The sequence below is a fragment of the Balaenoptera borealis genome (genome assembly GCF_965194805.1).
Source record: "Balaenoptera borealis genome assembly, chromosome: 7".
In the NCBI taxonomy this organism is placed as follows: domain Eukaryota; kingdom Metazoa; phylum Chordata; class Mammalia; order Artiodactyla; family Balaenopteridae; genus Balaenoptera; species Balaenoptera borealis.
This window is the reverse complement of record NC_138864.1, coordinates 116,657,155-116,672,136: the sequence shown is the minus strand read 5'-3', so window position 1 is coordinate 116,672,136 and position 14,982 is coordinate 116,657,155. Positions and strand designations below refer to the sequence as shown.

At 36.5% G+C, this 14,982-nt stretch overlaps 1 protein-coding gene across 7 annotated transcripts in view; it reads left to right on the top strand.

The window, feature by feature from the left end:
• BRAF (B-Raf proto-oncogene, serine/threonine kinase) overlaps positions 1 to 13,447 on the top strand; it is a 159,305-nt gene extending 145,858 nt beyond the window's left edge. For 6 of the 7 annotated variants that reach the window (XM_082400294.1, XM_082400293.1, XM_082400298.1 and 3 more), the window contains one exon: positions 256 to 13,447. In XM_082400294.1, the coding sequence (XP_082256420.1) occupies positions 256 to 438 (183 nt within the window). In that variant the 3' untranslated portion in view covers positions 439 to 13,447. The remainder of the gene's footprint in view (positions 1 to 255) is intronic. The other variant, XM_082400292.1, reaches the window with a different exon arrangement.
• Positions 13,448 to 14,982: the final 1,535 nt, after the last annotated feature.

The following is a 14,982-nucleotide window of genomic DNA, read 5'->3' as shown; positions in this document are numbered from 1 at the left end:
AAAGAAAAGCTAACTATGGGTTACCTTTCCCATTCAGTTTATAGAGAGTAAAGCTGTAATAGTTTGGTAATTTTCTCTTCTTTTTAAGGAAAAGTATCAGTTTCTTTAGTATTTTCCAGGCATTTGGGATAATAGTGAAAACAATGTATTATAAGATTTCATATGCTTTCTTGTAGAGTATAATGGGACTCTTAAAGATTAACACCACCTAGATTTTCATCATTCTTTCTTTTTTTCCTTTTTTTCTTTTTTTAGATTCTCGCCTCTATTGAGCTGCTGGCCCGCTCATTGCCAAAAATTCACCGCAGTGCATCCGAACCCTCTTTGAATCGGGCTGGCTTCCAAACAGAGGATTTTAGTCTGTATGCTTGTGCTTCTCCAAAAACACCCATCCAGGCAGGGGGATATGGTGCGTTTCCTGTCCACTTAACAAACTAAATGAGTGACAAGAGTGTAGGACGGTAGGGACAAAGGAAAGTGAACATATGTTTGCTTATATATTTGTTAAATTGAATAGGATATTCTTTTTTTTTTAAGGTGAACAAAAGAACATGTATTTTTTAAAGACTGGATATAATTGTTTTGCCAATCTAAAATTCATACTTAGCATTAGATTTTCAACATCGAAGGGTTTTTGAAGTTCTCAGACATTGATGAAAATTCACAGTACCTTTTCCAGAGGTTTTACTTCCCGTTCCGAGTTTCTTTTGTTTACTTGGTTATTCTAATTATTAAACTTTCCTCACTCACCTTTTGCTGTTAGCTGTCCCGCGTCCATTAGGGGCTCCAAGAACAACGCTGCACCTGTGTGTGTGATGGCAGGTGGGAAGCTGACAGTAGGTTAGGCTGTGTTAGTGAGGGTAAACTGAACAGGTCTAATTAGGAGTCACTAAAATTGAATAAGTTTATTTTTATTCTTAATATTTTTTCTTATAACTATTTCTTTTTGTTAATACAGTTTGGAAAATATAGTTGTCCTTTATTCCCCTAGAGCAGTATAAATTATGGGTGCAGGTAACCAGAGATATTGCTGAGTGGCATGTTTGACATGAGTAACATGGTTTAACTTTGGATTTTTAGTTAATATTTCTTTATATATTAAGGATGTCTTACACAGTGCAGAAGTCGAATTTCCTTACAAATGCATTGTCTCCTCTTCCTTCCAAAAAGTTCCACAGAATTCTGTGGAATTCTGTAGGTTTGTTTTGTTCTTCTTTTAGATAACTGTGGTTGCCAAACAACCAGGTAATGGATTTTTTAAAAATTATTATTATTTTAGGTTATACTCACCTCTCATGATGCATATTAGCAATGACTTATCCATGTGTCTCATAAAATGTCTGTCCTCCTTATTGTGAATGTATGAATTGTTTTTTTTTATTCCATGGTGTGTGTGTGTGTATGTATGTGTGTGTGTATATATGTGTATGTGTGTATATATATATATATATATACACACACACGTTTAGCACTTTCTAATGCTTACACTTTCTTATGTAGAAAATAACTGTAATGTGGCAGTCAGTATATTCTTACTGTGAACCAGAATCTTACCGGGAATCAAAAGTGAAAGAAGCAGCATTGCTGTCATCAAAGAAATCACCGTCTCTACTTCAGAGTCAGCCTAGGGACCAAAGCCAGCCTCTTAAATACATCTTCATTTACTCAGTTTGGAACTGTGATGATATTAAATATAACTGACAGTTCCAAGGTTATTCAGTGATAAGTTTGGCATACCTTGTGCCCCTCATTTGGGTATCTTAAGATAAATAATGCCATTCATGTTTTTAGAAATCAATTCATGACTTTGAATGTAGGAAGAGTAGTGAAAAAGAATGTTTATTGTATTTTAAAAAATGAGAATAAGAAAGTCATAAAAGAATGTGACTTATTCAGAAACATCAAAGTGTGTGATTTCTAAATCTTCCAGTGACGCTAAAGGTGTGATTATTAGTAACTATTAGATTGGGTTTTATTTGTTCACAAATTGAATAACAAGCATGTAGCTAACAAAGTTTTTACAGATTGACTTGGTCTGTGGAATGCTCAAAGGTTTGGGCATTTTGAGGCACAAGAGTCAAAGGATCTTTTTATTGAAGAGCTCTTTCATAATTCCTCAGCATACTTTCTTCACTTTTATCTTCCTTTCTTTGTTCACTCTCTTTTTTTCCCCCCAACACTACCCACACTAAATACTACCCAGCTCCCCACATCTGCATTTGACACTTTTCCTTCCTTTCTTTACCAGTCTCCTTTGCCAGAGGGCATTTGCTAAACTCTTAAAACTGCTCAGAAAACTCATTATACCAGGGTTCCCCAGCCCCTGGGCCGCACAGCAGGAGGTGAGTGGCAGGCAAGCGAGCGAAGCTTCATCTGTATTTACAGCTGCTTCCCATCGCTCACATTACCGCCTGAGCTCCACCTCCTGTCGGCATTATGGTGAATTGTATAATTATTTCATTATATATTACAATGTAATAATAATAGAAATAAAAGTGCACAATAAATGTAATGCGCTTGAATCATCCTGAAACCATTCCCCCGACCCCGTCCGTGGAAAAATTGTCTTCCATGAAACCGGTCCCTGGTGCCAAAAAGGTTGGGGACCACTGCATTATACCATCCCATTGACATTTGAGCATGCCTTCAAAGGACTGCATAGTAATTCTCTTCTTTCCAAATTGGGCACACTGGAAATGTTATTGGGAGAACATTAAAAATAGAGCAAGTGAAATATATAAATAACATGGATCTGGAGAAGTAGAAAGCATTAGAATGATACATGGTAGTTTCCCTTTCTGTTGTTGCTGTTTGTCTGTTTGATACTGAGTTTTAGATGTATTCTCCAAATAAGAAAAACATTATTTTCCTAACCATATGTAGAGTTAATCTTTTTGACTAAGGAATTGAAACAGAAAGACATTCCTTCTCTTGCAACTGACGGCTTCTTTCCTGAAACCTGAAACCTCAGATATTTTCATTAAAGTTGATATCCTTCTTCAGAAGGCAGCCTTTTTATAAAATTTGTTTTACATTTTAAAAGTTTTACTAGTCAGTGATGAGGAATGAGGTTTGTCTGATTGGTTTTAAGTAGTTTAGGGATCACAGCATTTAACTCAAATACTTCAGGTTTGTTTGTTTTCAGATATTACAGGATTGTACCAACCATTTAAATACTAAACCAGCAGTTAAAGTCACTCTCTAAAATAGTGACTGTTTAACACACTTGCTTATTAAATGGCCTTTCTCTCAAGTGGATCACTCGCAATTTAAGGACATGATCTGCCCTTTTTTTTTTTTTTAAGTGTTATGAAGAGTATTTCATGACTAAAACATTTTGTCAGTTATAGTCTTATTTGAGAATTACTGAACATTTCTATGGTACTTTTTCTTTTACTAAATATTTCATCTCTCCTGTGATCATTTCTCTAAGAATTTTAAGAAGTCCAGTGTGTCTCTGCCAGAATGTTTCTCATCCTTTAGAAACTGCCTGAAAGGTCACCACAAAGAAAGAATGGGACTTACTCTAGTTTCAAATGACTGCCCCCCTACATCGAAGACAGGGATTTATTTATGTACAAAATAACGTGTTAGATTTTTCACAGCATATTTAATCTTTAAGGAATTTTTTATCAAATTATATGTGTAACAGCCACTGAAATACATTTAATTCTAGAATTAAAGGTGATTACTTAGTAATATCTTAAAACTAGTTAATCAAGTCCTTAGCTTTCAAATAAACAAAGCATGATATTTGAGGTGTCTGAAATCTTGGGATCTTCCCAAGTGTTCTCTTCCCCGTTCCTAAATAAAGTCAAATGGAAAATAGAGCTTAGGTTATCCTTAGCCAAAAAGGAGGTTATTTAAAAAGTTTCATTTTGGCCTCTGATTGATTTTTTGGTTAATAATTAAATTATTTTAAAGTCAGAATATCTAGATGTTTCACTTCAAATAACTTCACACAAGCAGAGTTGGCTCTTACCTCAAATAAAATAGGGTAGGAGTTGGGATAGTAGAGATTTCCTGATATGCAAGAAGGAATAAGCAAGAAAAAAAAAATTTTTTTTTCCAATAGCAGATCCATCTCCTGTTACCCCTGTCTTTTCCTTAAATTTTCTGTGATTTCAGGGACGTATGTAGAAGGAGTTTTATTTTATTGATCTCTAAACTATGAGTCCTTTTTGTCTTTTTTTTAACCCCCCCCCCCACCCGAAGTCTGATTATGAAAAGAACCACATTCCATTAGAAGCAGTAGACTCTGATAGCATGATCCTTAGTGTTTGCTTTATTGGTATTTGATTTGGAGTTTGTTGGCAAGATTTTGTGCTTTGGGGGGTTGTTTTGTGTGTTTGTATTTTTAAGGCTAATATTTAAGTTTGTAGAGAACACTGCAATGAAATGGAGTGTCTAATTGTAATAATGAGTAGGAAACATCTGAAGATTTTTTTAAGTTATTTTTAACATGGTATATAAGATTTGGGCTTAGAGTTTATCATTTTCTGATATTTTCTCACTTAATGAATTCTAGCCATTTTTTATAAAGATTTCTGTTAAGCAAATCCTGTTTTCACATTGGCTTCCTTTAAGGGGTTTTAGGTTCTGTTAGATACAGTGACTACTCATAAAGACTGTTGAAAATTGCTTTTAAAAAATGTATTAAAATACTTCTGAAAAAAGTAGCAACCATAAAACCATAAGCAAAGGTAGTAAGGATGTTTATGTATTTCTAGAGTCTCTGTTAACATAATAGCCTCCTATGATTATGCTCTAAATGTTTTACTCTCCAAGGTCTTAGTAATTTTACTTTTTTTTTTTTCTTCCAATCAGTGCCAATTTCCCCAGTTCTTTTAACTTTAAATATGAAGGGTAATAAATCTTTTACCCTTCCTTGATCTTTTGACTCAAAATACCTTGGTTAATTGTTTGTTAAAAGGAATCCTTAGATGGAAAGAGATAGTTTCACTATCTGCAGTCCAATTAGTAGTTGTATTCAGAGCAGGAAAGCAAATTATTAATTATTGAAAATCATTTAGGGGGTCTGCTAATTGTTAAGACCTTGGACTTTGGAGTCAGCACCCGGCTTTACATTCCAACTCTGCCATTTTCTGGCTGTGAGATTTCTGGCAAGTTACTTAAAATCCCAGCTTGCTCCTCTATAAATTAAAGAGAAGTAATAGTACCTACTTCATAGAGTTATTATGAGGATCAGATGCAAATGTGTATAGTGTTGAGTGAGGCATCTGGTATACTATAATAGACACTCGAGTAGTTGCTAATATTATCAGCATACAATCTGAGGGTTCAGTCAGCCAGTCATTAGCAATCCGTTGTTTGTTGAAACATGCCAGTTTTCTCTAATACACCAGTTGAAATCAAATAGCAATCAGAAAACAGATAGATTATTCCTCGGTTAAACAGTGTATTCATATAAGTGATTGCTTGGGTCCTCATCAGAAGCTCTATTATGGAAAAATGACCTTAAGGCTCACTAAATTCTGATAGCTGTCAGTTATCAACCAACCCCCAGAAATTAACTGTGGTGTATTTAATAAGAGGAACCCTAGTTTGAAGTAGAAGCTGTGGACAAAATAGTAGGTGAAAAATAATGGCATGAAGCCCCCAAATTCAGTAAGCTAAAAGAGTGTAGTACCTCAAAGGGTCTTTGTGGTTAAAAAAAATTTTATGCTGAGAATAACGTTCATTGACATGTGCCTATAAGTAATTTTTTGGTAGTTTAAAAGGTGAAATGAACTACAAATGGGAGAGGTCTGAACTTTCTTTCCTTCATTCAAATGTGTGATGTGGACAGATCATTTGACCTGTGAATTTTATCTTTTACAAAATGAGAATAATTCCTGCTTCTTCCTTCCTAATAGTGGCATTATAATAATGAAAATGAGTTGATAATTTAGGGGGAAAGTGTTCTACAAATCAGCCTTACTATTTTACCGTCCGTTACTGAGAAATTTTGTTCATTGGAACTGTTTCAGCTTGATTAGAATCATAGCATGTAAAACCCAACTGGGAAATTATCTACAGACTTAATATCCTATGTAAGTTGTCTTCTTTCATGGTTTCAGCCGTTTTTGCTTTTAAATTAGTGATGTCGTTGCTAGATTTGTAACATATAGCTCGTCACCTTTCAGTGAGGTTTCCGTGAGGCTTTTCTGTGTCTCCAGGTTATTTGAGATAACTTTTTTAAAATTAGCTCTTGTCCTCCCTCTACAGGAGAATTTGCAGCCTTCAAGTAGCCACACCATCATGACAGCATCTACTCTTATTTAAGTCTTGTGTTCGTACAATTTGTTAACATCAAAACACAGTTCTGTTCCTTAACTCTTTTTAAAGATAAAAATTTTCAATGCATAAGCTGGTGTGGAACAGAATGGAATTTCCCATCCAACAAAAGAGGGAAGAATGTTTTAGGAACTAGAATTCTCTGCTGCCAGTGTTTCTTCTTCAACACAAATACCACGTGCATACAAGTCTGCCCACTCCCAGGAAGAAAGAGGAGAGACCCTGAGTTCTGACCTTTTGATGGTCAGGCATGATGGAAAGAAACTGCTGCTACAGCTTGGGAGATTTGCTCTGGAAAGTCTGCCAGTCAACTTTGCCCTTCTAACCACCAGATCAATATGTGGCTGATCATCTGATGGGGCAGTTGCAATCACCAAGCCTCGTTCTCTTTCCTGTTCTGGGATTTTGTTGTGGAGCTCTTTCCCCTAGCCACCACTGGTTAATTTCTGAGGGATGGAACAAAAATGCAGCATGCCCTTCCTGTATGGTGCATGTTCAGTCCTTGATAAATTTTCACCAAAATGAAGCTATTTTATTTAAATGGAGGGTGAGAGATGAGGAGGTAGGTTTTGGTGTAGAGGAAAAGGGAATGCTGCATCTTTTTCCTGACCTGCTGGGTCTCTGGCCTTTGTTTCCTCGCTCACGCAGGCTCTGCCTGGCGGGCAGACTGGAAGCTCTGGCGCACATTGCCTTCTTTTCCCATTGGGTCCAGCAATGAAGACGAGTGTTTGGGGATTTTTTTTCTCCACTATGTAGCAAGTTCTCAGGAAAATACAATTGATATCTTCCTCCTAAGCTCTTCCAGTCACCAAGTACTTATGTGGCTACTTTGTCCAGGGCACAAAATGCCTGTATCTAATTAAAAGCCTACAAAACTGCTTGATAACAGTTTTGAATGTGAGACATTTATGTAATTTAAATGTAAGGTACAAGTTTTAATTTCTGAATTTCTTCTATTATATTTTTATTAAAAAGAAAATAATTTTCAGATTTAATTGAATTGGAATAAAATAATACTTCCCACTAGAATTATATATCCTGGAAAATTGTATTTTTGTTATATAAACAACTTTTAAAGAAAGATCATTATCCTTTTCTCTACCTAAATATATGGGGAGTCTTAGCATAATGACAAATATTTATAATTTTTAAATTAATGGTACTTGCTGGATCCACACTAACATCTCTACTAATATCTCATTGTTTCTTCCAACTAACTCCTGCACTACATCCTACATTTTCTTTCTAGTCTTTGATCTAGCATATGCAACCTCAAATAAAAATGGTGGTGTCTCCATTCATTCTCCTCCTTCCTTTTTTCCCAAGCCTGGTCTTCAAAAGGTTGGTTAACTTTGGCAGCCGAGTCCCCCTGGCAGAGAATAGAGCAATTTTAGGTGTATTGGGACTGAGGGAGGATGTGAAAAGCCTAACATCAGTTGTTTTTATAGAAAGAACTGCTGTGGTGTTAAGAACCTTGTTCCTTATCTTTATAAATGGGGAATATAACCTAGTCGTAACTTCCCTTGACCTTTACTAAAGTGTGGTATAAATCACAGTAGTAGCAAAGAAAGTGACTCTGGATGTATTAATGGCAAATACCCCCCTTATCATGAATCTGGACTCTGTTATCAAGATTTAGGAATGTAAATCAAATGTACCTAGCCCAACCAAGCTATATAGTGAAGGACCTGAAAGAAATTAGACAGGACCTATAAAATAAATCAGGGAATTAGAAATTACTTAAAGTTTTCAAATTGTAAATTGCCCCGCTATTTTTCAGCCTACTAAAGCTTACTGTCATTAGATGATTTCTTGCTACGTTACCTATATTCAGAGGAAGGCCTGTTGAAAATTCCATGGACTTGTAAAAGATTGTCCCAGTAAAATGGGAAATAATCTTCACGTTATTAACGAGTTTGAAAAGCAGTGTGTTCTTAAGTCTTTCGTGAGCAGAGCAGTATCTTACAAAATTGAGAAATTGCAAAAATGAAAATGATTTGTGCTGATTTGAAGAGCATCTTGTGTGCATAATGCTGCCTCTCTTTTAAAAGCATTGTTTATTTTTCTTTTTAAATATGTCCCCATAGATGCTTTTGAACATGCTTGTGTTACCTTTTCCAAGATTGGAGAGACCTGGGCTTGAACAGTAGGCGTGTCCTGCCGGAGCGTCTAGTGCAGGACTCCCTCCCTGAGCACAGCAGGAGCTAGTTATGGAGGGAGCTTAGCATTGGCGTTTTCAAAACAAAATTCAAGGTGATACACTGTTTTCTTCCCTTTCTTTTTAGAATAGATTGCTATCTCATTTGAAAAATCTCATTTCTTAAATGAAGCTGTGCCCAGAAGCCAGGCTCAGGGTATTCTTGAGAGATTTGTATAGAGCCCTCAAAAAATAAAAATTTTAGCATTTCCCTTTTCTTCCTTTTCTCCATTAAATACTTTTTCTCTAGTTTACAAATGGCATGGAAAAGGAATTTCCCCTGAGTTTTACATGCTTTTTTTGATGCTTAGACTACAGATAGACTTGAGCTCCTAAGAGAATACAAGGAAAGAACTCCTTGTTTGTTGTGCAGTGCACTTTATGAGTAGTTTGTATTGATATTATGTGGCTGCTTTACTGACGAGCTTGTAAGGCTGTACTTATCTGTCTTTCCTGTAAGGCAGCTGCAGTGCCTTCTGTAGTGTATTTTATTTTGGATAAGGAGAGGTGACACCTGAAAAATTTCAGAGCAACCATAAAAGATTGTTTTAAAGTATGTAGTATTCCTGATGGACTTTTTCATCATTAAACTAGTCTAGGGTCTAAACTTTTACCACTGAAATAATATTGACCAAAAAGTAATTTATAAAAGGGATTTGTGAATAGAAAATCCACTGTAATCATTTGTACTTAAGTGCACTCTTAAAAGAAGATTCTGTCTCGCTGTCAAATTCTGGTTCCTTGACATCCAATCCCTGGTTGTGTTTGCGATCTGGTAGGACATGCTGAGGCAAGCTAGAAGATAAAATCCCATATACTTTAGTATACGTGTTATATTTATGTCAGTGTTGGAGAAGGAAGAGCAGTTACTTAGTAATAAAGATCGAGACTTCAACACTGTCAACCTGAAACTTTGTAAATATTTCCTAAATTCTTGTTTGGTGCGGTCACAGCTCTTTATCACACAATGTTATCTTTTACTCATCAGGCAATTTTGGAACTGCTGCACGCCCCTCCTCAGATCTCACCTGCCCCTCCCGTACATTCACCTCTCCAGCCTTGTGCACGCCTCATTTAGCTTTACTTTGAAACACATTGCAGGGTTCAGGTGACCTCTTCAAAAACTACCTCCTCAGAATGAGGTAATGAATAGTAATTTATTTTAAAATATGAAAAGTCAGGAGCTCTAGAACATGAAGATGATTTAAGATTTTAACTTTTATGTGTACTTGTATTTGAGCATTCTCATTTTGTCCTAAAGGGCATTATACATTTAAGCAGTAATACTGAAAAATGTAGCTCAGAGTATCTGAATGTTGTTGAAAGTGGTGCCAGAATCTGTTTAGGGGTACGTTTCAGAATTTTTAACCTTATATCGGTTGCATGAAATTAAATAGTTAATGGTAACACTTCACTAACGGTGATATAATTTTAATTTTTGGTAGGCTTAGCAAGACAGTACATCTTCATAATGAGTTAGCCGCAGCTTCGTCACGTGCACAGATGCTCCTGTAGAGAGACTGCGCAGTTAAGAGGGTAGAATGATGACCCATTTTGCAAGATTCTCTTCTTTGTCCAAATTGGCATTCTTTGTGCTAGAATATCAGCACTTTGAGACTAGCGGTTTCAACCATTAGACTATTGAAAAGCAAAACAAACAAAAAAACCATAGCCAGACATGGAAAGTTTACTGTGAGTATAAACAGCAAATAGCTTACAGGTCATACATTGAAATGGTGTAGGTAAGGCTCTAGAAAAATACCTTGACAATTTGCCAAATGATCTTACTGTGCCTTCATGATGCAATAAAAGCTAAAATTTTAGCAGAAATCAGTGATTTGTGAAGAGAGCAGCCACCCTGGTCTAACTCAGCTGTGTTACTATTTTTTAGCGTGCAATTTAGACTGCAAAGATAAATGCACTAAAGAGTTTATAGCCAAAATCATGTTTAAAAAAATGAGAAAACACACAGGTAAATTTTCAGTGAACAAAATTATTTTTTTAAAGCACATAATCCCTAGTATAGTCAGATATATTTATCACATAGAGCAAATAGGTTGAAATCATAATTCAGTGACATTTCTAGAGAAACTTTTTCTACTCCCATATGTTCTTCAAAGCATGGAACTTTTATATAACAGGAATGTTTGACAGACATTTTAAGAAATTGCTATAGTTTAGGGTTGAAGTACTATATGCTGGGCAGCAGTCATACGTATTAACTAGTGAAAAAGGTGAAATTAACATATAGGACAGAATTTGATTTTCTCAGTTCCCAGAGTACTGCTGCCAACCTACACACTGATTTTCCAGAGTTTGAAATATAAACTTGCCTCTCAGGATTTGTTTGGAAATAAGTGGGACTGTCTTGCTAATGCTGTTCAAGGTGCTCTGGGGGCCAGGTGGAATCTCCAGGGGCTCCTCTATGAGGGGACATATGGCTGGCGGGTGTGAACTGGACACACTCCATGGTGTGCTTCTAGTATCTTGATTCCTCGCCACCCCCGAGAAAGGCTTCAGCAAGTTCTCTAGACGTTTCACTAAGGAGTATTACTAATGCCCGTAGGTTGTTGAGCACCCGAGGGGTGCAGGAGCATCACTGCCTGATTGTATAGTGGCCCCCAGAGGAGAATGAAGTGGCCAGTGTACTCGTATTCCATGTTGCTAGCTCTGGTAAATTGAAAATACTGGTAAGATTTTTGTTTTATTAGTACTCTAGAGAGTAAGCTTTGTTTTGTTGTTTGAAGATAATCAATTTTCACTTCTGTTTGGGAAAACATTTAAATTGAATTTCAGTCCTAAATTTTGCCAGTTGTGGTAATTAACAGTTTCTGTCAGGTGTTTTTAAGGTAGAAGAGGACAGAAACATAAGTCCTAAAATCTTAAAGTAACAGTGGTTTATTTTAGAACGCTTAGGGGTGGTTAGTCTCTACCTCAAAAAATTGAGTGTATCTTTTATTTCAGTATCCACAATTTCAACTGTTGTTCTTGTAATACTTTTTTTTAACCTTTTGACCCCCTTTACCCAACTGTTAACTTAGTCTTATTAATTACTAAATCAGTTTCATTAAAATGTTTAATTTTATTTAGCAGTTTTGACTAATTACAATGATATAACCAGTTGTGCATGAGGACACAGCCAGTGAGTGTATCTGGGTTATTTTGTGATGCTTTTTTTTCTTAAGAATTCTGTAGATTGAAGTACTCTTTGAAAACAAAGAACTAAAATACGTTTATTCATGTTAGCATAAAAGATGATTTGTGCAAACCATCGGCTTCTCCTGGCAGGCTGAGCACATTGTCCAGCACCCACGAGTGGCTGGTTCTCATCACAGAATCTATGTAGGGAATCGGGCATGAAATTCACTGAAGAGATAGAGCAGAGGAAGTGTTCTGTTTACAGGAGTGGAGATAGGGCTTATGAGTAAGTTGCTTAGTAAGTTGGTTTTGTTTTGAGAATTATTGTGTTACATTTGTGTGTTAAGCTTTTTTTAACCCACTTGTGTTTTGGTGGAGTATGTGTTACATAAGAGGAAAGGTCAGACTAGCATAAGCAACAAAGCTCACAGTCTAGGCACAGGTGTAGACAAAATGGACCAAAATGGGAGGGGGGAGGGTATGGGAGTAAGTCTAGGGGTAGGGAAGAATTGATGTGAGGGTGGGAAATAAACTATAATTACCTGAAATAAAATGTAAGAGTGCAATAAGTGTGCTTTTTATTCTAAGCTGTGAACGGGTTTTTTAAAAAATCATTCCTTCCTAATACATTTGCCTGTGTTCTGTAGCTGATTAAAACCAGCTATGTAAACATATAATGCCTTTTTATTCATGTTAATTACCAACATAAATGGCTAACCTTTATGTCTTATTTATCTTCATGTTATGTTAGTTTACATACAGGGGTGTGTATGTGTGTGTATGCTGTAAATTTTCCCTCCTTCATTTGAAAATGCCTTTGTTGGGTCCTCTGTGTTTCCTTTGGCCATGCCACAGGTTATAGTCTCAGCTTGGCCTTCATATCGCCTGATTTGAAGGACTCTATCACAGTGACATAGCTCATTCATTTGTTGTACACTCTGACCCTTTCCTCACTCAGCAATTGCTGTTTCTTCTAAGATAGGAGTGTACAACTATGAGGAGATTGAAATTAACTGTTTAACATATGTCCCTTTGAATTCTATTTAGTAGTTATGATTGCTCTTTGGTTTGGACCAAGAAAAAGGAAATCCACCCCCCCCCCTTTCACTTATTTCTCGGTTTGAGGACAATTCTTCTATAAGAGAGAGGAAAGGGAAATCCTTCATGTTTTAACTGCAGTGAGTTAATGGCCCCTGGTTTACTCCAAACCTTATGGCGATTCACATTCACATTCCTCTCCTCTCTTGCGGCCAGAGGTTTGGGTTTAGTTCACTTCAGTTCCGCTCAAGCATTGAAAAGGTTCTCATGGAGTCTGGGGTGTGCCCAGTGAAAAGATGGGGACTTTTTACTTGTCCACAGACCTCTCTATACCTGCTTTGCGAAAATTACAAAGGAGTAACTATTTTTAAAGCTTATTTTTCAATTCATAAAAAAAGACATTTATTTTCAGTCAAACGGATGATGTTTCCCTCTTGTCCCTTAATCCTCAGTGTTTGCTTGAATTTTTTTTTTTCAATTCTTCCCCATCCCCGCTTCTTGATACTTTGGGTTCTCTTTCCTGCTCAGGTCCTTTCATTTGTACTTCGGAGTTTTTCTCATGTAAATTTGTACAATGGAAAATATTGTTCAGTTTGGATAGAGAGCATGGAGAATTTTAAAAAAAGATAGCTGAAATTCAGATTGAAGAAATTTATTTCTGTGTAAAGTTATTTAAAAACTCTGTACTATATAAAAGGCAAAAAAGTTCTATGTACTTGATGTGAATATGCGAATACTGCTATAATAAAGATTGACTGCATGGAGAAGTCTTTATCATTTTTCTAGCACTGTCACATTCAATAATGGAAGTAGGGCTTTTGACAGTCAGTTCTATCAGGCAGTGGAGGGACTAGGAAGTGTACATTGTTTCCAGTTACTGCTTGGTGGGCAGAGGTACTTACATGAGAAATATTTTAAAAGTAACTTGTCAAGATGAATACCTAGTACATTGCACGGGCTACACTCTTGTAGTAGAGAGTTTTTTGTCTGGTGTTGGTGGTGATCCTCAAGCATTTTATGATGCTGTGATCTGACTGTTCCCCTCCAGTGGCTCAAATGAAGTGTGTGCTGTAATAGAGTCGTTTAAGTAGTAGTCTGTAGAAGCTCCCTCTTCTGAACTTTGGTATCTTTCAAACTTTTTTGACACAACTTCCGGTAATACATTTTCTATAGGAACACAGACAGTACACACAAATACATGTATTAGAAACTATGCACTCCTGTTTTACACTTCCTTTTTTTTTTTTTTTTTTTTTAATGCTGGCTACCTTCCCCAATGAGTTGATTTTATGCACTTGATTTCATAAAGCTTGAAAGACACCTAGAATACCATCAAGGCTATGTCGTATTACCAGGCAGTTTCCAGAAGAGAGGTAAACAATTTTAAGACTTTACCTGGAAACCCTATGTCTGAGAAAAATATAAACAGAAAAGTCTTCAAGATGGTACATATTTGAGGAATCTGGTTTTTGGTCTTCATGCCTCTCCAGCGAATCATAAAATGCTGTTGAGACAAGTATTTTCTCTGAACTGCAGTTTTCTCATCTGAAAAATGTAATTCTGTAAGAATTACAGAAACTCATTTTTAAATAACCTTCATACATGATTACAGTAGGGTAATTGTGGATTCACTTCTTAATGCATTATTCTATAAGTTTTCCTTAAAATTTAGTCCAGAATTATGAATCCTTTAATTATTGTGATAAAATTCTATTATAAAGAACCCTACCATACTAGCTCTTCTGAAATTTTATCAGGGGCTGTGGTAATTGGGCCTACTGTCTGGGCTCTGTAGTTCTCCTAGGCTCGTAAAATGTTAGAGCCAAAAGAGTTCTTAAAGATTACACGGTTTAGGGACTTCCCTGGCAGTCCAGTGGTTAGGACTGCACTTCCACTGCAGGGGGCCCAGGTTCGATCCCTGGTTGGGGAACTAAGATCCCGCAAGCTGCGAGGCACGGCCAAAAAAAAGTTTATATGTGGTTCAGCCTTAAAGATTTCATGGTCCCCTCATCAGCTACTGAATATGAATCCCCAAGGATGACTTCCCTAGGCTCACGTAGCCAGGACTCAGTCAGGACTTTTGTTTCCAAGATCACTGCTATGCATTTTATATATACTGTATGTATAAAATTTTGTTGTGGTTGTGATGATGGCTATAGTGAAATTTGGATAGAAATAGGTGTTGACTCCATGACATTGAGTTTGTAGTTAGAAATGGATATTGTGCCAGGTGTATTCCACTTGCTCCTTCCGTCTTCTCCAATCAAGCAAGCCCACTGCTCATGTAGGTGATAAAAGGTAAAGGCCCAGTT